Consider the following 24,300-nt stretch of genomic DNA (forward strand, 5'->3'; position numbering starts at 1 on the left):
GCTTTTGTAAGCAGGAGAGCTTGGGATCTGGGCTTTCAGCTCACCACAAATCCATGGAAATGACTGATTTCTCAGCCGTGTTATTTCCCAGCTCTCTCCTGTGGGGTTCCCAGAGCCCCGAAGAACGGGGTCGTCTTTGGCAAGGAGTACACGGTGGGGACCAGAGCCGTGTACCAGTGCAACCAGGGCTTCCAGCTGCAGCGCGGGGAGCAGCCCAGCGCCGAGTGCCTGCGCGACGGGCAGTGGAGCAACGGCAACCAGCCCCCCCAGTGCACGGGTGAGTCTCTGCTGCCGGGGATTTTGGGCATCCCTTCAGTAGTGGCTTCCAGCTCTGGCACGGACAGCTTTGCCTCACCAGTGCAGTTTTTAGGACACCAGGTTTATAATGGTGTATGTGTGTATATATATATAGTGTATACTAGAGAGAGTGCAGAGGAGGGTGATGAAGCTGGTGAGGGGCTGGAGCACAAGTGTGATGGGATCAGCTGAGGGACCTGGGGGGTTCAGCTGGAGAACAGGAGCTGAGGGGAGACCTTCTGATCTCTGAACTGCCTGAAAGGAGCTTGGAGCCAGGGGGGTCGGGCTCTGCTCCCCAGGAACAAGCGCCAGGAGCAGAGGAAACGGCCTCAAGTTGCACCAGGGGAGGGTGAGGTTGGATATTAATAAAGAATTCTTCCTGGAAAGGGCTGTTTGGCATTGGAACAGGCTGCCCAGGGCAGCAGTGGAGTCACCATCCCTGGAGGGTTTTAAAAGGCGTTTAGACAAGGTTCTTAGGGACATGGGTTAGTGCTAGAGTTGGGTTATGGTTGGACTCAATGATCCTGAGGGTCTCTTCCAACTGAAATGTTTCTATTATTCTATTCTATAAACCTGCATAACTTGATGTCCCCTCTCATGGTGTCTTGGCTTCCCACCTGCAAAACAGAGATGCTAATGGCTCTTTTGTTAAAAAGCCAGCACGCTCGATGAAATGACATGCACTAATTAAGCACCTATTCGTGTCTTTTTATCCCTTTTCTTTTCCCTGCCTCGCCACACCTGTGTTTTAGCTGTCACCTGCCCCGATATCAACAGCATCGCGGTTGAACACGGCCGGTGGCGGCTGACCTATGAGATCCAGTACCACTACAACGCCCAGCTCATGCTCATCTGCGACCCCGGGTACTACTACACGGGCCAGCGGGTCATCAGGTGCCAGGCCAATGGCACGTGGAGCATCGGCGAGCCCATGCCCACCTGTAAAAGTAAGAGCAGCAAAGCTCGGGAGCTGTACAGGCCGGTTTCATGGGTGTCTTGCAGGGCATGGGGTTGCTGTTTCCCTTTGATAGGTGTACAAGTTCTGGTGTGCAAACACACCACAGCCCTGGTCGCTCTTGGCAGCGTCCGAGAGCGCGGCTGCAGAACTGCTCCGGTAGAATTGAGTTTGGACGCAGGGAAGGGTCATCTGTTGATCTGATTCTTGCTTTAATATAAGCAGTTCTGCGACAACTCGAGCGCATCAGCTCGTCCGTTGCTGTCGGGCCCCAGCAGCTCAGCTGTCACTGGCACCAAATGCTGTGAAGTTTGCTTTTAAGAAAGAAAAGAAAAAATTCTGATTGAAAACCTAACCTCTTCCAGTTTTATGCAAATGCCAAGTTTACGAAGGTAACAGTGTCACCTGTAAATCAGAAACACTCTTGGCAAACAAGCAGCTCAGTTCTGACTGCCGCGCTTTGGAGCTTTTCTTTTGTCAAATGTGGAGGGTTTTTTTTCTCTAAGTGCAGAGACAGAAGAATTTCTCCTTTGGAATGGCAGCTTTCCCTTCCCTCCTGCCTGCCTTTGTTTCTAGAGGTGCAACTGCCAGCTCCGGTGACAGCTGTAGTTTTACCCCTGCTGGCTCTTCAGCCAGATCCAGGAGCACGAGCCTGACCTCATTTTATTTCTTCAGCGTTATTGCCACCTAAATTCAAATGACAAGATCTTGGCAGTGTACTGAGGGCAGAAGCACCCAGCGTGAGGCTCTTCATTTCTCGCTGAGTGCAGAAGCTCCAGAGGGTTTGCAGATCTGTAAAGCAGATCAAATAAAGAGCTGGAGTTTGTGGCTGGGAGCTGTGACGGGCTCCTGGGCAGGGTCCAGCTGCCCCATGCAAACCCGGCTTTGGGCTGGGGGTCCTCTGGGCTCTGACCCCCCCTCAACACTGTCGTGGGAGCTGCTGGGTGAGAAGCAGCTGGGTGTCACTTTGTAATTGGAAATCTTGTGGCTTTTCTGGAAGTCAGGCTTCCTGGCTGTATCTTGCAGTGGTTTCATAATAGGAATATTCCCATGTTAAAAACTTGGCTGTGTGAAAAACTTCTATAGTTTCTTCTTAACCATTCTTCTCTTTAGTGCTTCCCTCGCATCCTGTAGCATTAATATTAATAGCACTTATATTTGTCACCTCACATAACATGACTCTGAGTCGTTGTTATTGGCTATTTAATAATCTTTCCTACTTGTTTTTGATTGGGATCATGGAATAGTTTGGGTTGAAGGGACCTTCCCAGCTCCCCCAGTGCCCCCCTGCCATGAGCAGGGACATCTTCACCAGCTCAGGTTGCTCAGAGCCCCGTCCAGCCTGGCCTGGGATGTCTCCAGGGATGGTTCATCTACCACCTCTCTGGGCAGCCTGGGCCAGGCTCTCACCACCCTCAGGGCCAACAGTTTCTTCAATAATAACTTGCAGGGGTGAGCACCACTGAGTGCATTTCTTTATAAAACCACATCTTCTGCCTCTTCTCACTCACCGTGCTTTGGGATCTCTTCAGTTATCTCCTGCGGAGACCTGCCGACTCCACCAAACGGGAACAAGATCGGCACGCTGACCAGCTACGGGGCCACTGCCATCTTCTCCTGCAACACTGGTTACACGCTGGTGGGCTCCAGGGTGCGCGAGTGCATGGCCAACGGGCTCTGGAGCGGGGCCGAAGTGCGGTGTCTGGGTAGGTGTTCGTGGGGAAAGAGTCCTGGTTGCGTTTTGGGGGGGAACGTGTGTTTTAGGTACTGAATCAAGACAGAACCCAAGCGAGGACTCGGCGCCGCTGAAGCCATAGGGTTTTAAATAGATATAAAAAAGCAGACGTTGATTCCTTGCTGCTCAGTGGATGTGAGGTGTTTGGAGATTGCAGAGAAGGGCTTTAAAAATGATATGTTGTTTTTACTGCTGCTTTGGCTTTATAAATTTACAACTGCAGAGGCTCGAGTTGAGATCCACCCGGAGAGCCGGGGTGCCGTGCGATGCTCGCGGTGACTCTCCCGTGTCCCTCCCGCAGCCGGACACTGCGGCGTCCCCAGCCCCATTGTCAACGGGCAGATCAACGGGGAGAACTACAACTACCGCGGCAGCGTGGTGTACCAGTGCAGCCCCGGCTTCCGCCTCATCGGCATGTCGGTGCGGATCTGCCAGCAGGACCACCGCTGGTCCGGGAAGACGCCTGTCTGTGTGCGTAAGTACTGCTGTCAGATTCCTTTAGCCCTGGCGACGGTCAGAGGACAGGAGCACATGTAGAGACCGTCACGCAGGGTTTGCACACCCAGGGTGCGCGCAGTTCCTTTGCAGGAACGGCCACGCTGCAGTTCTGGCTGCTCTGCTGCTTCCCTCTGTTTTTTAAATTCCACTTTTCTTCTGTGTTTTTCATACACTGAATTGAAGGGGTGGTTTCTGAGGAGATCCCCCTTCACAGAACCCCAGAATGTCAGGAGTTGGAAGGGACCTGGAAAGCTCATGCAGTGCAATCCCCCCATGGAGCAGGAACACCCAGATGAGGTTACACAGGAAGGTGTCCAGGCGGGTTGGAATGTCTGCACAGAAGGAGACTCCACAACCTCCCTGGGCAGCCTGGGCCAGGCTCTGCCACCCTCACTGAGAAGAAGTTTCTTCTCAAATTTAAGTGGAACCTCCTGTGTTCCAGTTTGCACCCATTGCCCCTTGTCCTGTCACTGGTTGTCACCAGAAGAGCCTGGCTCCTTCCTCCTGACACTCCCCCTTTAGATATCTGTAAACATGAATGAGTCCCCCCTCAGTCTCCTCTTGTCCAGCTCCAGAGCCCCAGCTCCCTCAGCCTTTCCTCACACGGGAGATGCTCCACTCCATCATCTTCCCCCTTGATCCGTGGGGGGAGGCTAAAGGCAGACGTAGCCCTCCAGGCACAGCACGGTTGTCACCATCATTGAGCCCCATTGAGCTCTGTGCCAAAGCAAAGTCAGTGTCACTCCACCTCTGATCCGCATTTACAAGTCACCTTGTACAACCTGCTCATTTATCTTTCCAGTAAATAAGCTAATTAAGTAAGTCTGCAGAACCTCTAAGGTGCTAAAAGTTTAAGCGTTTTCTTATCAGTGGTCAGTGCGATCTGTGTATTTCATGTCACGATTTTCCAGTTGTTCACTTATCATCTCTCCTGTTCGGTTTAGAGCTTTATGCTGAGGCACAATAATAACAGCAAGATATCAATGAATATGCAGATTCCAGCCTAAAAATAAGAAACAGACTTAAGTTGTTAAGGTTAGCAGTGACTCCAAAACTTGGAGGATGTCTGGGATTCTGCATGAGCTTTTTAGGAAAAGAATTATTGGGAAATCTGTGGGTTCTGTAGGGGTGTTTGAATTACTCTGGTGCCTGAGGATGCTCTGTTGAAAAGGTTCTAATTCACTTTTACCTGCCAAGTGTATACATACTAACCTTGGACCAGGAAATCATATTGATAGAGGTCCTCCTGCCGACAGGCAGATTTATGGAAACACAGGGTTTTCCAAACATCATTTTCCTGGATCATCTTGTTTCAGGAGGGACCAAAACCCGTTAGAACAAAGCAGATGAACATGGCCGGTCTGTGTCTGTGCTGACAGAACCAGTGCAGGGCTGGTTCCCACCCGGTGCCTTTGGCTCTGCTTTGTGCCTCTGGCACCCGCAAGCTCACCGAGCTCTTGTGCAGAGATCTGTAAAGGTGTCTCATGTGCACAAGTTGGCCTTGAAGTTATTACACGACATTAGGCCTTATGGATACCATAAATTTGGTGTCGTTAAAGCAGAGCACTGTTGGGCTCTGAAACGAGGTGCCTTGAGGCTTTATTGCTTCTGAAGAATCTCAGGGCGCTGCGTGCGTTAGCACGTTATAATTTCCTATTGTCCTGATATTTCCTCTTTAAACCTGCTATAGTTGCTTCCTCTGTGTTAACGGGTCTTTTTGATCCATGCCAACTGCAGGGAGCCTTTTTTTTTCTGGGACAGAATCCATCATCTGCTTCAAAACATGTATAATCATATTCAGAAGTACCTCGGAGAATGTGACATCTGCTTCCCGCAGCACTGAAAGGCGATCGTGCTTCGTATTTTTTAGCCCTGTACCTGTCACCAGCTTGCATAAGGAATAAATTCCCATCCCTATGGTCTGGTCCAGCCCTGGCAGTCAAACGTGTTATGGATCTTTTGTGGGAGTTTCATCTTCCCTTCTGGCTCTGGCAGCCATACAGCGGAGCTGCTGGACTTTACTGATGGACCATTACCCTGTTTCAGCGTGACAATAATCAATATTGCGTTGTCCTCAGCTGTCGGGAGGTGTCGCGTTCCTAAAGCAGCCAAAAATCTCTGTATGGCACATCCTGACGTTTCTTTGGTGCCGTGGAACTGGCTGCTCTGCTCAAGGCAAAGGTCTCCAGGCTTCGCTGTATCCTCCCCGCATCACCCGCCTGTGCTGGGAGCCACAAAAGCACATGGAATAGCAGTATTTATCCTTTAGCCCTTTACCTCAGCGCTGGCCAAACCAAACATCAGCCCTAGGAGTGAGAACTACACCAAAAAATCCTCATTTTGCTGATGTAGAAATAAAGATTTTCCCCTGAAGTTTTTCAAACTTAAAGCAGGAAGATTTAAGCTTTCTAGGCCATATGCTAGAAACCTGATTTTTCTGATATTTTTCCTCTCTTTTAACTGTCCCTCCAGGTGTAACTTTATACTGCAGTGAGCATAGATCTGACTTACACCAGGGAGAGGGAGGAAAACATCAGGTTTCATGACTGTGTGATGCCCAGGGTAATGTAAGGCAATAGATTAATAGCAATAGCTGGGATTTTTGAAGAGGAGCTCCAGGGATTTACAGCGTAAGTCGGTAGGATGCTGGCACTCAGCTGCTTGGGGAGAGGTTCAGAGAATTTCTGATGCCAGTAAAATGAACAAAGGTACCATGCTCGCAATGTGATTCAGTATTTCAACAGTGCTGGCTACAAGTCTTTGATGTTGCTGTGGGTTTCAGGGTTGGTGTGGGGGGTATTTTTATGATCCTCCTTCCAACAGATATTCTGTCTTTTCCCAGTTGAATAGAAGGTAACATCTGTGATTTCTAATTGCAGCCATCACGTGCGGCCACCCCGGCAACCCCGCCAACGGCCTGACCCAAGGGACCCAGTTCAACCTGAACGACGTGGCCAAGTTCACGTGCAGCACCGGGTACCGCCTGGAAGGGGCGTCCCAGTCCCAGTGCTTGGCCAACGGGCAGTGGAGCAGCACCCTGCCCGTCTGCCGCGGTGAGTCCTGCGCCCGCCCCGCTCCGAGAAAATTACCTGTGTTTAACCTGTTGGTTACTCTGGTTCCTAAAATCCAGCTTGACGCTGTCATGAATTTGCGTAAGCCAAATCTTGCGGTTCCTCTGAGCGGTGTCAGAACACCGAGGGCTGTGTAAAGCTAGTGCAACAAACTTGATTTTCCCTTGGGCTTCACTCAAAGCTGTTAATGGACACTGCCAACCCTGCACCCTCCAAGACGTTGAAATACGTGTTATAAGCGGGGAGGACATGAGAAAATCTCAGGCCACATCCTTAGTAGAGGGTCATCCTGGTGACCCTAGACCAGTTTGCTCAAAGTGAATGCTGTAGTTGATATGCAGAGCCCTTTCTCCATCTCGGCTGCTTCCATTGTATTAGCACTCAAATTCGCTTATCAAATTCCTTCCCCTCCCTGCACTCCCTCCCTCTGTATTCCCTTAATTCCAGTATCTCTGTTGATACTGTGTTGGTCAATAAATCAGTTTATTCTCAACTGGCTGATGTAAGTCCCGGTTTGGGGCCCGAGAGGAAGGCTTTGCTGCTGACCCTTGCATGGCAGTGCAAAAACAATATATCTTTAATAGTGAAATATGTGATTTGCAATTTTTCCCCTTTTCCCCACTCATTTTTGGGGAATCCTTTGTTCTTTGTTACACCCTTTGTTTTGTATTTTTTTTTGTTGTTGTTTGTTTGCAGTTGTAAACTGTACTGACCCCGGGCACCTGGAAAACAGCATCCGACAAGTGCAGCCGAGTGGTCCTCACAGATTCAGCTTTGGAACAACTGTGTCGTATCAGTGCAGCCATGGATATTACTTATTGGGTACACATGTCCTTACCTGTCAGGGGGATGGCACTTGGGACCGTGCCCTCCCACAGTGTCTTTGTAAGTTCTTCAGAATAATACCCATCCAACACAGGTCTCCATCCCATGTGCTTCTCTGTCGCTTAGCGGAGTGGTGACATTAAAAATGGGGATGCAAAGCCTTTTGTTAATCCATGGGAGTCATTCCATCAGTTTCACTGTCCTCAGAAGGAAAATATGTGCTCTGAGGAGAGAAATCCTGTTGGGTGTAGGGGTGGTTTCCCTGTGCAGGGGAAAGCGGCGCCCGCGGGGTTTTACTGGGTCTGTGCAGCTCCAGCAGAAGCCTGGCAGGTGGAGAAGGGCAGCACAACTTCTGCAACACAGATCTTTGTAACAAGGAGCATGCAATTAGCCTGACTGCAGACACAGCGTGTTTAGCACCCCTGGGTTTCCTACACCCACTCATCCCCACGGCTTTGGGGGAGAGAAATGACTGCAACAGGGAAATAAATAAATGGAGCCTTTATTCTGCTGCAGCACAGGTGCTGACGGGGGGGTTGCTTCCTGACCCTTTTTTACAGCATCCTCTCCCTTTGCCATTGTGGTTTGCAGAGAGAACTGGGAGGTTGTGGCTGGTGGTTCAGCTTGAGGAGTGTTTAGCGCAGAAAGATATGAAATACTCATGGTAATGAGCAATACTGAGTCCAGGAGATGCCCCTGTGTTGTGTGAAAGATGTCACCAGTGGTGTCCCTGTCTTAGACTGGGAAAACCAAAGTCCAGGGTGTGTTGGAGTTGTCGTAGGGCTGCCCGGGGAGCAGAGGCAGGAGCAGAGCAACCCCAGCACAGCCAGAACGTGCCGTTGGAGACTAAAGCAGCTGCCAGCTCAATCCTTGGCATAACAGATCACCCAAACAGTCAGACACGGAGCTCCTTGAGTTCACATCAGCTTAGCTGTTCCAAAGCCATGATTATATCTTTTTTCTCTTGTGTTATCCTTCAACACCGGGTCATACGCAGTAGACTTTGGCACACTTTCCTTTTGTTAGCAGCATGCCACCTTGTCACATTGGCAGCACCCTGCACAGGCCATGGGGATTTGAGAAGTGATAATCGCATGTTGCCACAGGGGCTCCGGGAGGGTTGGTACCTCTTAAACCTGGGAGCCTCTCGGGCTCCCTCAGCCCACAGCTTTCCAGCTCAGTACAAGGGATGTCCTTCCTTAAAATGTTGAGCATCCATTGACTTGGAGGATGTGGGGGCATTCCCAAAACTTGGAAATGCAGGCCAGTTTGACAACTGATTGTCTGCATTTGTGGGCTTAATAGTTTAAAGAAAAGAATAGTAAGAGATTCTTGCACATCTTTGTTTTCTGAAGATGTGCTCGGTGCTGCAACCCATACCTCTTATATAACTGGGCACCTAAAACTACTAGGTGCTTCCTAAAACATAAATTAAGAGGGTTGATCCCAAAGAAGCTTTGCTTGCAAATGTCTCCTGGCTGTTTTCTGAGAAGAGAATAAACCGGAGTTGATCCCCTTTGAGGGGTGGGAGAGCGAGTCCAATAAGTAAAGTACACGGGAGCAGAGCCCAACGCATCAGAAGAAACAGTCTTCACACTGTGCACGTAAATCCTTTAAAAACCTCAATACCGCCACCGGTTTTAAGCTTAGCTGAGGCTGCTGGAGTATCTGTTATTAAATTGTTAGTTACAGTGTGAGTTTAAGCGTTAGCTATCAAACCCATTTCCTTGCAAAGCGTCCTTGGTTTTAGTCACAGCTCTGCACCAGAATATTTCAACGCCCACATGCCCAAACATACGCGTGCTCTCCTTTTTATTGAAGCATACATCATGTTTTCTACCTAATACCAGTATTGGTATTTTTAGACTCTAGCAGGGGGAGAGAAGTAATCCGTTACGGACGCTTTCCTTCAGAAACCGAGTGGTGCACCATCTTTACGCTGAGCATCCCCATCCAAACCTGTCTGATAGCCCTCAGACCTGTCAGAGTATTTGTCAACAGCCGCCTTGTCTTAGCTCTGATTGCTAAGCTAAAGTAAACCTATTAATTATTGTTAGCGGTGGTTTCTTACCAGCAACGGTCGAGGGAGCAGCACTCAGAATCTGCCGGGATAATGTGCTCCAGTGTGACACGGCATCGATCGCAGCTCCGTGTCGCAGGGCCTGGCGGGTGAGGCCGTGCACGGAAATATTTGTGTTTAAGAAGGGCTGAGATTTCCAAGGAACCTGCAAAATGCCCGTGTAGTGTCAAGACTGGGCATTTATGCACAAACCCTTGGCAGCTTTTACAGGACGAGCTTGTGTCCCCCCAAAAGGAGACCAGTGCAAGGTCGGCTGTGCCACACTGGCACCACTGAGCATTTGGTGGCCTCTGGGGTACACGAGGGGGTTTAAGCTGCCAAGAGTCCTTTCAGTGACCTCAAACCCTATGTACTTACTGTGTACCTGCTGCATCTGCCTTCAAACAAGCATAATGGGCAGTGATTGAACCGGTGCATCTGTCTCTTGCAGTGGTCTCCTGCGGCCACCCCGGCTCCCCGCCCCACGCGCAGATCTCGGGTGACAAATACACCGTGGGCTCCGTGGTGCGGTACAGCTGCCTGGGGAAGCGGATGCTGGTCGGCAACGCCACTCGCATGTGCCAGCTGGACGGGCGCTGGAGCGGGTCCCTGCCGCACTGCTCAGGTGAGGTGGCCTTCGGGAAGGAGGGGACAGGCCAGTCCCATCCTGCTCTGCCACTTTTGTCCCACGAGGTGACAGCCTGATGTGCTTTGAGCTGGAGGAATACACAGGCTGTATCACGGAAGGTTCTGAAAATCACTGCAATCCAGTCCCCTGCAACTTGGCTGATAAGCGCTGGCAGAGAGTAAACCACTCGCCTTGCAAGACGAGAAATAAATCACTGCAGCAAATGGTGGCGGTAGGAGGTGTGCTGCAGCCTGCTGCTTTACAGGGCTCTCCACGCAGAGTCTGTACAGGACGAGCGTGTCTTACGTAAAATCAGGTCTTTGCATCCTGGACTGCAGCATCTGACCCTCTTTGTCATGCATTCCAACAAAAGAAGCCCGTGTGGCCCCTTTCCAGGGCCTGACATCTGCTGCAATGGCACCACAGCGGTCCCAGGTCTGCACAAGGCAAGTGGAAGCTGGTTCAATGAGTTTCCACATCATCAACATCTCCGCTGAGAGCGGTTTGGCAACAGAAGTCCATCCCCACTCCTGTGCCAGAGCGAGGAAGGTTTGACACAGAAAACATCCTGATAAGCAAAAAAAAAGTCCTTGATGAGATGGATTTGGGTCGGAGTGCTGGGGGATGCAATGGGATGTGCTTGCCAAGACTCCCAGAATTGGGTGCTGGGGTCTCAGCTCATGGAAGGAAGGGTGCGGGGTGGCTGCAGGATGCTGTGCACGCTGTCCCCACGCTGTCCCCTTACGTGTTGCTCAGAGAGCACACAGACAAAAGAAAAACTTAGCTGGAGCAAAGCATGTGGGACAAGTGTTAATTTTTAATTATGCCACTTAGATTTAGCAGCTCCACTTGACCAAGTTTAACCTCCTCTTTGCAAGGGAAAGAGAAATGAGGCAGAGTCATCCTCATATTCAGAAGCCATATCTACAGAGTTCTTGATCTGTAGCTGCTTGGAAGGGTTTTCTGCTCTAGTTCATGCCTTTTCCCCATGTGCTTTTCACTGTCTCTCCTGTCATCTTTGCGGGTGGATATTTGGAAATGTTCAGTGCTAGTTCCTGCTGACATCTGTTTTGTGTGGCTTTTCTGAATGGCTTCGTGGAGGCAGCTTTGGAGCAAGGCCGGTGGCGTTTGACAGGTGCTTTCTGAATGCCCAGTGCCCCAGAACCATCATTTCTACCCAAGGGCTTGGGGAAAGGCAGAAAACACCTCCAGCCTGACAGCAGCTTTTGCCAGATGCAACAAAAGACTTTGATAATAAGTCATTATGTGAAAGCAACTGCCAAACCTGGAGCATTCTCCCCCTTCTCTTTACAAGCAAGTGCGTTCCCCAGATGATGAATATGCTCGTTATGTTTTATATTACACATAACACTGCAAAGGTTGTACCTGCAGCAAGGCACAGAACTTCATTGTTGGCTGCAGGAGTGAAATAGTCTTTCCTGGCTTGGGGGTGGATGTGTTTGCTCTGACCATTAGCAGAGGAAGCCAAGAACAGGCAGGCCCGGTGTGAGGCTGTGTCAGGCACCGAGGAGCTGGGCATTTCTCCAGAGAACCCCTGTGAGGCATCTGCTCCCTCCCCCCTGTCCCCAAACTTGCAGCCGGCAGCTCCGGGCGCTCGCAGCTTGTGCGAGCGGATGTTTCTCAGCTGGATCCCTCCCGCTTCCCTGCTCCAAACCCAACAGCTTCTTGTGCTGCAGATACAATGGGGCGTGCTGGGGCGGCTCGGAGCATGTCGTAATTTCTGCTTCTGGGGGAAACCATCGCCGTGACTGATGCTGGCAGCCGAGCCGCTGTCTGCCAGAGCAGCTGCCGTGGAAAGCGGCTGCAGCTGGGCTCCGTCTTGACATTCACGAGTTACGTTCTGCCACCAGCTTCAAACCAGTGGGCTCCTTGAGCCTGGGAACGTTTCATCAGGAATTTCACCGCTCTGCTGAGAGCCGGAGTTAAATCCAGTCAACCACATGATCCAGATCCGTGTGCTGGCCATCCGACTGCGGTGGGGAGGATAGAACGACCCAACCCTGTGACTTTTGCTTACTGTGCTGATTTTGTGCTCTTTTCTTACCAGGAGGCAGCCAGGGTGTGTGCGGTGACCCGGGGATCCCGTCCCACGGCATTGGGCTGGGAGATGACTTTGACGTGGGCAGCGTGGTGCGGTTCAGCTGCGAGCCCGGTTACCTGCTCCGGGGCTCGTCCGAGAGGACCTGCCAAGCCAACGGCTCCTGGAGCGGCACCCAGCCCGAATGCGAAGGTATTTTTCCAGCCCCGCAGCTCACCAGGCTGTCAAGGTGTCCCCAGAGTGACAGCGGCAGGGACGGCCACCTAACCAACCCATCCCCTCTGGTTTGGTTGCCAGGGACAGTCTGGTGCTGCGAGAAATAAATACTCACCATTTCTTCCAAATATTGTGTGTATGTCAAGGAGCCTCAATTATCCACTTCCAAAGGTCACATCTCACAGGAGGGTTTTTCAGTGCTAGAGGACGAGTGTCACCTTTTTGTGAGACTGTCACTCCCATTCCCTGGGGTGAATTGCTCTTAATCTGCATCGTGTATCCAGCCGGGTGATCAGAAATGCCCCGTTTTGGACTAAGATCTGTGGGTACTCCTGGCTAATTCATTGTTGCTTTGTTGAGGAAATTCAGCGCAACAAGGAATGTCAGCAGCTTCAAACCTCCGTTAGGGCTGGAACTGGCACATGCAAGAGTCATTTACATTAAGCAGAAACGCAAAATGCAAATTACAATCCAGTTAGCATATTTTCGTATTTGAAAACCCAAAACCCCTTATTTTTCTATTTGAAGGAATCAAGTAAGACCCTATAATCCAATCTAATAAACCCCCATCCGGATTCTCTGAGCTGTGCTGCTCACTGCTACTGTTTTATAAAAGTGTTTAAAATTCAATTGGGGAAAGAACAAAAGCCAAAACGAGGCAGGATACCAAATGCAAGGAGACCTGGGCAAGTGCCTCTCTCCAGCTGATTTGAAAGCCAAAAGCTTGGAGAGAGTTCATAAATGAATTGGTAATTTATTCCAAATTGATGGAGCTCTTGATTGAAAAGACACTGAATCATATTATTAATACACTCAGGTCTCGGGTTTTTTTCATTCCCTGTTTTTTTCTTCTGGTGGAAAGGCTCTGTTCATTAATCTCAGGATAAATAACCCATCAGGTTCCAGAGGCACCAAAATATGGATCCCTGGCAGATTTTTTTCCCCCCTCATACTTTATGAATAATAATAACGTTATGCCTATAACGTAGTCATTTAATGTTAAGTGCTGACTGGCCAATATAGGAAGGTAATTAGCAGTGATGAGCAGCGTGCTGTGTCTCCGTCATTTGTATTCGCAGCGAGTTGTGGGCGCCACAAGGCGTTCTTCTGCCTCCGCTTGGTTGCGCTCCGCTCTCCGGAACGGGTGTTCATAGGAGACGGGGGAGAGATTAATGTGGGGCTTGGATTCAGGGCAAGATGAGGGCTGAGCGCCCAGAGCGGGTGGTGGAAGGAGGAACCTCCATCCACATCAGCGGAGGTGCCTGTGGGATTTCCAGGGTCTTTGGGATTTATACCCTGTTCACAAGCCAGTGCCAAAACCGGTTTTATTTGGGGGCCTAATTCATTTTACATCTCTCACTGACATCTGTGGGAATTATTTACCCACCTACTGCTCACTTGCATGATTAGATCCTATTTATATTTAAATTATGATTTTAGAAGTTCAAACCTTTCATCCTTAAATTTATGGCTTTTTATATCCAGCCTATACAGGTCACAGCTGATGACGCTGCAATTAAACCATTTCCATGAACGTCCCTGTAGTCACAAAAGTAATATCTGTGTGTTCAGCCACATGCACAGGTGGAGGAGGCTGGGCAGCAGAGAACAGCTGATGCATGGGCAGGCAGCGAAATAGTAATTTAGAGCTTTTTCTGAGTTGATAGAATCTGACTTTTATCCCAGCATCTCCTGGAAGTGACACCGTGTATCACAGAGACGTTGGCTGCATGAGAAATGGGTAACGAGAGAGCACCTCGCATGGTTCCAGTGCCACGCAGAGTTTCTGTGCACACAGTCCGGAGTGGTTATTAGTTTCCTCCTGTCAAACAGATACGTCTCCAACAAGCTCATATATTAACCGGCTGTCAGCAAGCTAAGCAACAAGGCAGAGGAAGGTTCCTCTCCTTGCGCTGGTGGCCTGTACTCGTTGCTTTCCTGCTGGGGCCTGGAGCTGCGCTTCCCCACTATGAATGGCTGCGGTATTCATAGAATTATAGAATCCCAGGTTGGAAGGGACCACAAGGATCATCTGGCCCAACATTTCTTGGCAAAATGCACCATTTATACTGTGTGTGTGCTGGGGAGGAGCGCAGGGCCACCCTGGGTCACCCCGTGCGTGCGCAGACTGATGCTCTTGCAGAGGTTGCTGCAGGGGTGGGAGCCAGGAGTTTGTGGTTTAAGCCTTTCCTTGATTCATGCAATATTATGTCCTGTAATTTCAGAGTAAACGAGGGCTGGATGCAATTATTGCAGGTGCTTGTTTTGTCGTGACAGGGCTTCGTGCACCACCGTTCACTCCGGTGCCCTTTTATCACTGTGGTGCTGAGGTACTTTAGCCATAAAACTTGGGTACTGACAAACCTATAATTGTATTTCCTCAATGTTCTCCGTACCAGGGATGCTGCTCTTGGCCTTGGGACGTGCTGCCACTGTTCCGAGCTGGTATTAGGGATCCTGTGATTGATTCTCCTCGGAACAGCCTGTTCTCTCTGAGCCGATCCAGGGGCTTTGCAGCTAATCTTACTTTTATTGAGAACAGCCCATTGCAGGACAAAAACCTTGTTTTGGGGGGGTTATTTGCTGCTGGTTTTTGTTTTATTTTAACTTTGCCGTTTTGCTTTCTAGTTATATCCTGTGGAAACCCCGGAACCCCCAGCAATGCAAGGGTTATATTTAACGACGGCTTGGTTTTCTCCAGTTCCATCATCTATCAGTGCCGGGAAGGCTATTACTCCACAGGGGTGCTGAGCAGGCACTGCACAGTGAACGGGACGTGGACTGGGACCAGTCCGGAGTGCACAGGTGAGCGCTGGGCTGGATTCCTGGAAGAGGCGGCTCTGGGGACAGGTTGTCGGGTTCGTTGGGTGCTCGCTGTGGACGTGCACACACCGTGTGCCACGCTCAGAAACCCGGCTAAACGGTTCGGTGACAGCAGCAGCCGCTCGGCCCGCGATCTCTGCGGGTACCTAATGGAAAACTCTTGCTTTGCGTTTGTTTTTTTCCAGTTGGATGAAGGCGGCTCTGTAATAACTTTTGTGAGGAGATGTCAGCCGACCTCGAGGGCTCTGCGGGGCTGTGAGCGTGAGCGTTCCTGGCTCCGGTGCCCATAGAGGAGCTGGTGTGTTCCTGCAGCAGGAACGTGTGTGATGGCAAACAGGAGCTTGCACAAGAGACAGTAAATAGGGCAAAGAGAGGAGACGGTGCCATGGGCAGTCTTCCATCTAGCCCAGATTTTTTACCCAGGTTTTCTTTAATGTTTAATGTGTGTTAATACTTTTTCTTGCAAGGTCTTAATGTGCTGTTAAGATCACTGAGCAGAAGCAAAGTTTTCTCTATGTGCTGGAGCCCAGCCTGCTCCATAGCTAGTCCAGATCCTCTGTGCTGCAAGTGCTCCCTTCTCCACTATTAGTGGATTAGATCCTGCATTGAAAAATGCTCAGGACCATCAGGTTTCTAGTTACCGCAGCTCCAGATGCGTGAGACAAGGGACGGTCACCCAGAAATGCTTCTTCCTTTTTCTTTGGCAGTGATCAACTGTGGTGACCCCGGTGTGCCAGCCAACGGCATCAGGCTGGGCAGCGATTTTACCTACAACAAAACCGTGGTGTTCCGGTGCACGCCGGGGTACATGATGGAGTCAGACCGGGCGTCTTCTCTAACCTGCACGAAAGACCGAACCTGGAACGGCACCAAACCTGCCTGCAAGGGTAAGACTGGTTGCTGTGAATACTGAAGGATGTGAGTTTTAAATGCCACAAACTTTTGGCAAGGTAATAGGCAGCACCTGCTGCACGGTGCCTGCGGCCCAGCTGGGAGTTTCTCAGTCCTATCATTCAATCTGTCCCCTGTGTTTATGGCACTTACACAATTTTATCAACAGAGCATGAACACCTTGCTATCTTTAGGTCTATCAGTCATCACAATATGTCTGGGAGGGAGGTGATCGCTATTATTCCTGTAGTAGAAAAGGAAGAGTGAAGCACTGAGAGTTAAGTGACTTACTCTTCACAAAAACCCAGATCAAACTCGAATGAAATATTGTGTTTTGCAAGCACACACTTTTTGCAATCATCTTGAAGCCTGAAAAATGTTTCCTCCAACTCTTTTCATTATTCCTCGGTTCCGAGATTGCCTGTGTAGTTCAGAGATAGGAAAGGGAAATAATAAAGCAGTTGCAGGACAGGCTGGATCTGTACTGTGAATGTTTTACTTGCCCACCAAGTGTAGATAAGACCTGTAGCGGCATCCGTGTACTCCTTCGGCAATCTGGAAAATTCACTTGTCATGATTCCAATATAAATGCAGACCACATAGAAACCTCCGAATACGCTCCAGTTCCTTCAGAGGCTGTAAAGAGCAATTCTTACCTTCCTTTTTCATTCTCTCTGCTGAGCTAACGTTGCAGGAATAATACAGAATGCGGGCAGAGTCTCCTTTGGAGGCCAGGCTGATTTGCATCTTCCCCAGTGCTCCTCTGAGCTGAAAAGCAAAGCACTGCAAAAATGTCATATTAAAATACCCTGGAGTAGATGAAATACAGACTGGTGGTTGATTCAACTGCTAATCTGAAACTCGGCCAGGTTGTCCAAAATGTGTGAATCTTGCAGGGAATCTTAGATGAGTTTTCACACTAAGTCAGGCTCTTACCTTTGGCTGGAAACGAGCACTGACTCAGAAATCTGACTTGGAGATTTGGGATTCTGTTAACTCTGACTTCAAAGTAAAATCCTGGGGTTTAGGACTGCGCACACACAGCTGGAAAAGTGTGTCCAGCCCCCTGCTAGGCCAGTCCCAGGAGCAGAGTATCGCTTTGATCCTGCACGGATTTGCTTCTTAATGGAAATAACTACGCTGAGAAGTCAAGAGACCTGAGCGCGCTTGTGTTTTTCTTTCAGCCATCCTCTGTAAGCCCCCCCAGGCCATCCCCAACGGGAAGGTCGTGGGCTCGGACTTCAGCTGGGGCTCCAGCGTGAGCTACGCCTGCCTGGAGGGCTACCAGCTCTCACTGCCCGCCGTGCTGACCTGCGAGGGCAACGGCTCCTGGAGCGGGGACATCCCCCAGTGCTTCCGTGAGTAGCAGCTGCGTGTTCAAGCGTTAGTTGGGTGTTGAAACTCAGTTCTTTGATGCTCTGACTCCAGCATCTCTGGTTTCTCTGTAGCTGATTTTAGTGTTGACTCTGCTTTGCGTGGTGGTACCATAAGGGGTACAGATGAACCGTTCTCAGTTAAGTTAAATATCTGGTTAGAATCAGAGAATAGTGAGGGTGGGAAAGGACCTTCCCAGCTCCCCCAGTGCCCCCCTGCCATGAGCAGGGACATCTTCACCAGCTCAGGTTGCTCAGAGCCCCGTCCAGCCTGGCCTGGGATGTCTCCAGGGATGGTTCATCCACCACCTCTCTGGGAACCTGGGCCAGGCTCTCACCACCCTCAGGGCCAACAATTCTTCCCTGATGTCCAGCCTGAATCTCCGTCCTTTAGTTTAAAACCATCACCCCTTGTCCTGTGTCTGTAGCAAGGAGGCAGTGGTGGCTGTGGGGACGCAGTTGGTCGCTCCACCTCTCATAACAGAGATGGGAGGTCACATTTGCAACAAATCTGAAGTCCTTACATGTTCCTGTCCACCCAGCATCTTTTACAACGGGCTGTTTGTCCATGTGTCTCCCCAGCAACTGAATCTTCTGCAATCAGGACTCTTGAAACTGCCAAAGGCTGCAGGACAAAACCTTTGGCAAAGGGCAGAGGGTTTGGAATGTATTGTGCAGGCAAAGCTTTGGCTGGGTGGAAACCTGCACGCTCGATACAATAGCCAATGCGAAAAAATTAGTTAAATGTCTCATAATGATAAAGGCAGCTTGGAGTTGCTTTTCTTGGCTGAATGGCTGGCAGCTGCACAATAGCCATTTTCATATTAAATCATACAAAGCCCTCACTCTGTTCCTTGCACCTTTCCCTGGATCTTGTATAATTAATGGGCTTTCTGCGTGACATGGAACCATACAGCAATTTGACATCGTGCAATTAGAGATACATTTTATAACTAAGCGTGCTGTTAGGGGAAAGAAAAAAAAAGATGGGGGAGAAGGTGGAAGTTAATTAACAGCAATTGACAAAAGGAGAGAATTAGAGGGGAAAGTAGCCAGTTCTGCCACTGCCGGTTCCCCAGTCAGAGTTTGATGGCAGGGCATGGTAGGGTTTGGGGTGTTAATAAGCTAAAGGTGGGTCTATTAACACTGCTCTTGGGGAGGCTGATGGCGATGGATGTGTCTCTGTGCCCGTTGCAGCTGTGTTCTGCGGAGACCCGGGCATCCCCGCGCAGGGCAGGAGGGAGGACCGAGGCTTCACCTACCGCTCGTCCGTCTCCTTCTCCTGCCTGGCCCCGCTGGTGCTGGTGGGATCCGCGCGGCGGTTCTGCCAGTCGGACGGGACGTGGAGCGGGACCCAGCCCAGCTGCATCGGTGAGGGGACGCTCATCCATCCACCAGCGAAGAACTCGGGGTTGTCGCTTTGCTTTCCCGTTTGTTTTTCTTTTCTGGGTTTGCAGAAATTAGCTCTTCTCCCTGAAAATTCGAGTTATATAAAGATGGTGCTTTTGGAGGAATAACAACCCCCGGAAGTATGAAGGCGCTGTAGATGGCGATCAAACCCTACCAGTGGCTTTGCCTAGCTGTGGTGTTGGGATTCAGGCTGAAATTTCCACACCTTCCTCAGGTGCCCATTTTCTGGGGCTACCAGAACCCTTTGAAACCTATCAGAGGTGTATAATCAGAATTAGTCACAGCATTCTTCGCCTGTTTAAAACTCGGGCTATGTTCTTGAGGTCCAGGGCTCCCGTGGTGATAAACTGTGTGGGCTGTGTGCTGTTACCTTAACTGCCTGAACACCAGAATCATCCCCTTATGGGGGCGTCTGGGGCAGAAACCGATCTCGGGCTGTTCCTCATGGTTTTCAGTCGTTCTAGCTACATCTTAAATGCCTCACGAGTTACAGTAACGTAAAAATACTCCTGCCCTGAACCTCCAGGTCTCCTACTGATTTCATCAGGAGCTTTCTCATGTATAAAGAGTTGGGAGCACCTGCCTCCTGTTGTAAATATTGGCTTTAAATGCTTCATCACTTTCTTACAAATCCTTGTCTGGGATCCTGTTGTACTTAATGGCACTTGGTCCTGCAAAGTGTCTGTGATTGAGCCCAGTGAATACAGCTGCTCATGCCACTGATGGAATGTATAGAATTTATCTCCCCAAAACAAACCATGAGAAGCGAGAAGACCTGTGTATGCAAAAACTTAACCCAGAATGTCCATTTCTGACACCCAAAGTGTTGTATTTATTCAGATCTCTTCCATTTTTGAGATCCGTTTGATTGCCAACGCCGCAGACCCCCTGGATGAAGGCAGGAGACTGATGCTGTGCCCTCCGCCATCCATCACCTGCGCCTCATCCAGCCACGCGGCTCCTTGTTTGTTTATTTTAGGTGCTGTGATTTATCTGGGGGCTTCCATGGAAACTGCATCAGTGACAAATGACACGAGCTCAACAGAAGCGAGTGACGGAAAACGAATTGGCTTGTGCGCCGCAGCCCCAAATTGGCCACATTTTGTGTCGTTTGTTGAGTTACTCACCGCAGCTCTAAGGACAGGGGGATGACACCAAGCGCATAATGTTTCAGCGTGAAGAGATAGATTAGTGAGATCATAAAGAATAAAGGCATAAAAATAAAGAACTGTGCCATTAAGTAGAGAAGTTGTGCCCTGTTGTCCTGTAGCTGCAGGCTCTATTGACAGGCCACTGTGCTGGATTGTGGAGACTTCTCTTAATTTATTTCTTGCCTTGCACAATCCTGTTAATTGGAGTGTTTTCGTTAAGCGTGGAGGTGGATTTGCTGCGGGGCTTGTGGTCCTTCTTGTAGCAGTGTTGAGCAAGTGGCAGGATGAAGGCACTGAGGTTGGTGATGCTCCAGCTCCCTGGTGACACAGCCACCCCAGCCGGGTACCAGAGCATCCCTGTGAGCAGCATCGCAGCTTCACCACATCCTGGGATCCCCAGGAGCAGGGAACATCCTCCTGCTGAGCTGCCTTTCGACAGAAACTGTTTCCTTTGCTCGCTTTGGAATGCTGATATTAATGTGATGCATCTCTGCCTTAATTCTGTTGACGCTCTGCTACTGTTGACACAGAAAAAGTGATGGATGCTGGAGGAATAGCAGCAGGTATTTCTACTGACCTGTGTGTATTCCTCTTCTGATAGATGGAGACCAAACGAGGTGTAAAGAGAGGTTATGTATCTGAGATGCATTGAAATTTCCAGCTCCATCTATCACTACGAAATTGTGAGGTTCCCAGATGACAAAGGTGCTGGCCCAGGGCACAGGAGAGGATGGAGTCACCGCAGCCCCTATGGCTTGAATGAGAGTCAGTCCTGACTCTCCTGATTTAGTTCTTACATTTGTATGTTAGTTCTTACATTCCTGATTTAGTTCTTACATTTGTATGTTCCTCCGTTTTCTCCTGGGTGTTGGAGCGCCTCTGGTTAGTTTGTGTTGCAGCCGTCAGGGACTGAAGAAACAAGAAGATCCATGTATTTCTCCTTGTTGCTTTGTATTCCTTCTGTAGCAAAAGTATCCCTGTCTTGTTGCAAAGGCATGGAGCAGGGAAAGCAGAGCTCTGACGGGGCTTCCCCAGCTGCTCCTTTAAAACACCGTCTCTGTTCTTCTCTTCCAAGACCCCAGCCTGACGACGTGCGCGGACCCCGGCGTGCCGCTCTTTGGGGTGCAGAACAACTCCCAGGGCTTCCAGGTACTGTCCCGGCAGCAGGGACCCCCCGGTACTCACTGGGGTTTGTGTCCGAGTCCTTACACACGTTAACATCTCCTCCCGCGAGCAGGACATCCCTGCGTGCTGCATCGCACCTCGGAGCGCGTTTGTACGGGATTAACTACCAACACGTTATTTATTGTATTAATTACAGTGCTAATTAATAGTTATTACTGTAATTAGCATTCACATTGGAGACATAATTTCCGTTCGTTTTCAGACCAAATTCTGTGGGTGGTTTCCTTAATCTCTGCTCCCGTACAGTGTGAAATCAGTGGAAAGGAGAGGAAAACCCGAGGCGATTCCCTGGGGTGTTGCAGCTCCAGCCCCCGCTGCCGGCCCTGCGGGTGCCCATTCCCTGCTAATTAGTTATCTTAATCTTGAGTTTTAATGAAATAATCTCATTTTTAATTAACACTGAGACACAGTATCACCTAAAAGAAGCAAATCCCTGCGCGGTTAAAGGCTGCAGCTTTCCGGGGGCTCTGAGAGCTCTCCGACACCAGGGCAGGGAGGGCAGGAAGCAACTGAATCCTCTTCCCAGCACAGAAAAGATGGAAGATTATAAAAGTACCTGTGCATTCTCAGGCTGGGAGCTCAGTGTTGGATCTCCTGCTCTAACAGGTGGGCAGCATCATCTTCTTCAAGTGCCAGAAGGGATACCTGCTGCAGGGCTCCACCACCAGGACCTGCCTCCCCAACCTGACGTGGAGCGGCGTGCAGCCCGACTGCGTCCGTAAGTGCTGCAGATTTGTCTGAGGACACCGGGGCCTTTATTGGTTCGTCACCTTTACTTTAACGGCGCTGTTACCTTGTTTTGTTGCTGCACATCATGCAAATTGCTGGTAATCTCTGGGGGAGCTCTGAGAAAACATATTGTTGAAGAAAAGGGAGATCGCACAATCACTTTTCTCCCAACACGACCACTTCTGATTTCAGATGAGGTTTTTTTTACTTGGTTCTTCCTCAGAGACGTAGTTTCAGGTGAGACTTCGTTTTGTGCTTCTGAAACTGCATTTGATGGCGGAGACGTGAGCTCGCGCTCCAGGGACCGGGTTAACATTTAGCCAGAAGGGCTCTTTGCCAGAGCAGGGTTTCTCCTCATGTTTAATAACATGTTGCTCTTTTCCTTAAGCTGTCTGTCATTTTTTTTTCCCCTGCTACAGCAGGAGTTTAATTTAATGTGTTTAAGTGGTAATATCCATCATGGCCTCTGCATCGGAAGTATTAAAAGCTTTTCCCTTTCCCTTGTGAGGTGGTTTATTGGTGAGATATTTTTCCTCTAACAAACCCTGTAGGGGCTCGTTCTGCAAACAGCCCAACCAGAGCACCCGCCTTTAAAACTCTTACACGTATCCTCAGGTGGTTGATCTGGACCCTCACCTGGGTGATGGGAAAGTGTCCCCAAGGTCCCCACGCTCCCAGGTTTCAGACCACAGGGATGCAGCTGTGGCTGTACATGGGATTTTGCTCCTGGCGCCAGCTGCGTTGAAATAAAGATGCTCTTGGTTTCCCCGTGCCAGCAAGGACCACCGAGCTGTTGCTTTTAGGTTTTGCGTAAAGCTTTCTCCATCCACATCGGAGCTGGATGCGGTTACCGCTAATGAGAGCTGGGCTGCGGGTTAGTCCTCCGGCTTTCCGGGTTTTATATTTCATCCCTGTAAAACAAGGATGGAGATGATACCTCATGAAGGCTGCCGAGGATTTGTTTTCATTCATGAGCAGTTTGAGAGCTGTAGAAAGGGCAAATTTACGGTGCGGGCGGGAGGGAGCTTCCCGGCTCTGTGATTTATTTGGTTTGTGTTGTAACTTCTCAAGGAAAGTGGTGACATGTTTATAACAGGATCTGATAGAGCAGGGTGGGCAGGGAGTTGGACAAGCTCAGCCTTAATTTCTCTGGGCCAAATCCTGAAGGTTATTGAGCAACTATAGAAATTTATGAGTGTTGCACACTTGAGGACTTACTGTGTGATGCTGTGGGCAGGTGGGTGCAAATTATTGGTGGTATGGTGGTGCCATGGAGAGAGGTTACACAAAACCAGATCTCCAGTGCACTCACTGGAATCACTGTTTAAATTTAATGGGTGTTGTCCTGTAAAAGCAGATTTTGGTCTGCAGATAGACACAGTGCTGCGGTCAGAGCCCAAAGGAGGGAGGTGTCTTTAGTATCATTTGGTTTGGGCTTTTCTCCCTTAAAAGGTGGGGATGGCAGAGCCTGATTTTCAGTTCACGGACGCTGGATCTGACTGAAGGATCCCCTGAGAGCTTCAGGCAGAAAGAGCAATCGAGCCCGCGACACAGGGGAAGCCGTCCCATTAGTTTATCTGGCGGGGAATAATCCAGGCATGGCATTGCCTCCCTCAGCGAGCAGGGAAAGCTTTTGCTGAAAGAAGCTCTTGTAGGAGATTTCTGTCATCATGGTGTCACTTTTATGCCTTCTTGTGTACGACTGGACGGTGTCTCTTATCTCATTGTCCTTGTGCTTTTCAGCTCACCACTGCAAGCAGCCGGAGACCCCCTCCCACGCCAACGTCGGAGCTCTGGATCTGCCATCTCTGGGCTACACCTTGATCTATTCCTGCCAGAGCGGCTACTATCTCACCGGGGGCTCTGAACACCGAACCTGCAAAGCAGATGGCAGCTGGACAGGAAAACCACCTATTTGCCTCGGTAAAAGCTCGGGGCAGCTTTCGTGTTGGCCTTGGGGAGCGGTGCACCCCGGGGGAAAACGGGCACACCGGGAGCTGTGTTGGCTGAGCTGGCTGTGGACTCACAGCTCGCACGGGGTCCTGCGCAGCTCCCAGGGGATTCTCCACCCAATGGTTTGGATGTCAAAGTGTCTGCACAAGACAAAGATTGTTCTTTAGCCCACTCACCTTTTACCTGCCTCAGTCAAAGGAACATGTAAAGGGATGAGAGGAAACGGCCTCAAGTTGCGCCAGGAGAGGTTGAGGTTGGATTTAGGAACAATTTCTTCCCCAAAGGGCTGTGGGGCATTGGAACAGGCTGCCCAGGGCAGTGCTGGAGTCACCATCCATGGAGGGTTGGACAGATGAGGTTCTCAGGACACGGGGCAGTGCCAGGGTGGGTTATGGTTGGACTCCATGACCTCGAGTGTCTCTTCCAACCCTAATGTTTCCAC

At 50.0% G+C, this 24,300-nt stretch overlaps 1 protein-coding gene across 4 annotated transcripts in view; it reads left to right on the forward strand.

Moving 5' to 3' along the window:
* CSMD2 (CUB and Sushi multiple domains 2) overlaps positions 1–24,300 on the forward strand; it is a 264,468-nt gene that overhangs the window by 233,260 nt on the left and 6,908 nt on the right. For 3 of the 4 annotated variants that reach the window (XM_065041591.1, XM_065041590.1, XM_065041592.1), the window contains 15 exons: positions 92–277; positions 1,050–1,244; positions 2,785–2,958; positions 3,289–3,462; positions 6,365–6,538; positions 7,253–7,441; positions 9,892–10,065; positions 12,137–12,319; positions 14,972–15,148; positions 15,874–16,053; positions 17,242–17,415; positions 18,628–18,801; positions 21,067–21,140; positions 21,783–21,894; positions 23,649–23,828. In XM_065041591.1, coding sequence (XP_064897663.1) covers positions 92–277; positions 1,050–1,244; positions 2,785–2,958; positions 3,289–3,462; positions 6,365–6,538; positions 7,253–7,441; positions 9,892–10,065; positions 12,137–12,319; positions 14,972–15,148; positions 15,874–16,053; positions 17,242–17,415; positions 18,628–18,801; positions 21,067–21,140; positions 21,783–21,894; positions 23,649–23,828 — 2,520 coding nt within the window. Of the gene's footprint in view, positions 1–91; positions 278–1,049; positions 1,245–2,784; positions 2,959–3,288; positions 3,463–6,364; positions 6,539–7,252; positions 7,442–9,891; positions 10,066–12,136; positions 12,320–14,971; positions 15,149–15,873; positions 16,054–17,241; positions 17,416–18,627; positions 18,802–21,066; positions 21,141–21,782; positions 21,895–23,648; positions 23,829–24,300 lie in introns of those variants that run through there. The other variant, XR_010468147.1, reaches the window with a different exon arrangement.

This window comes from Columba livia, chromosome 26 (assembly GCF_036013475.1).
Source record: "Columba livia isolate bColLiv1 breed racing homer chromosome 26, bColLiv1.pat.W.v2, whole genome shotgun sequence".
In the NCBI taxonomy this organism is placed as follows: domain Eukaryota; kingdom Metazoa; phylum Chordata; class Aves; order Columbiformes; family Columbidae; genus Columba; species Columba livia.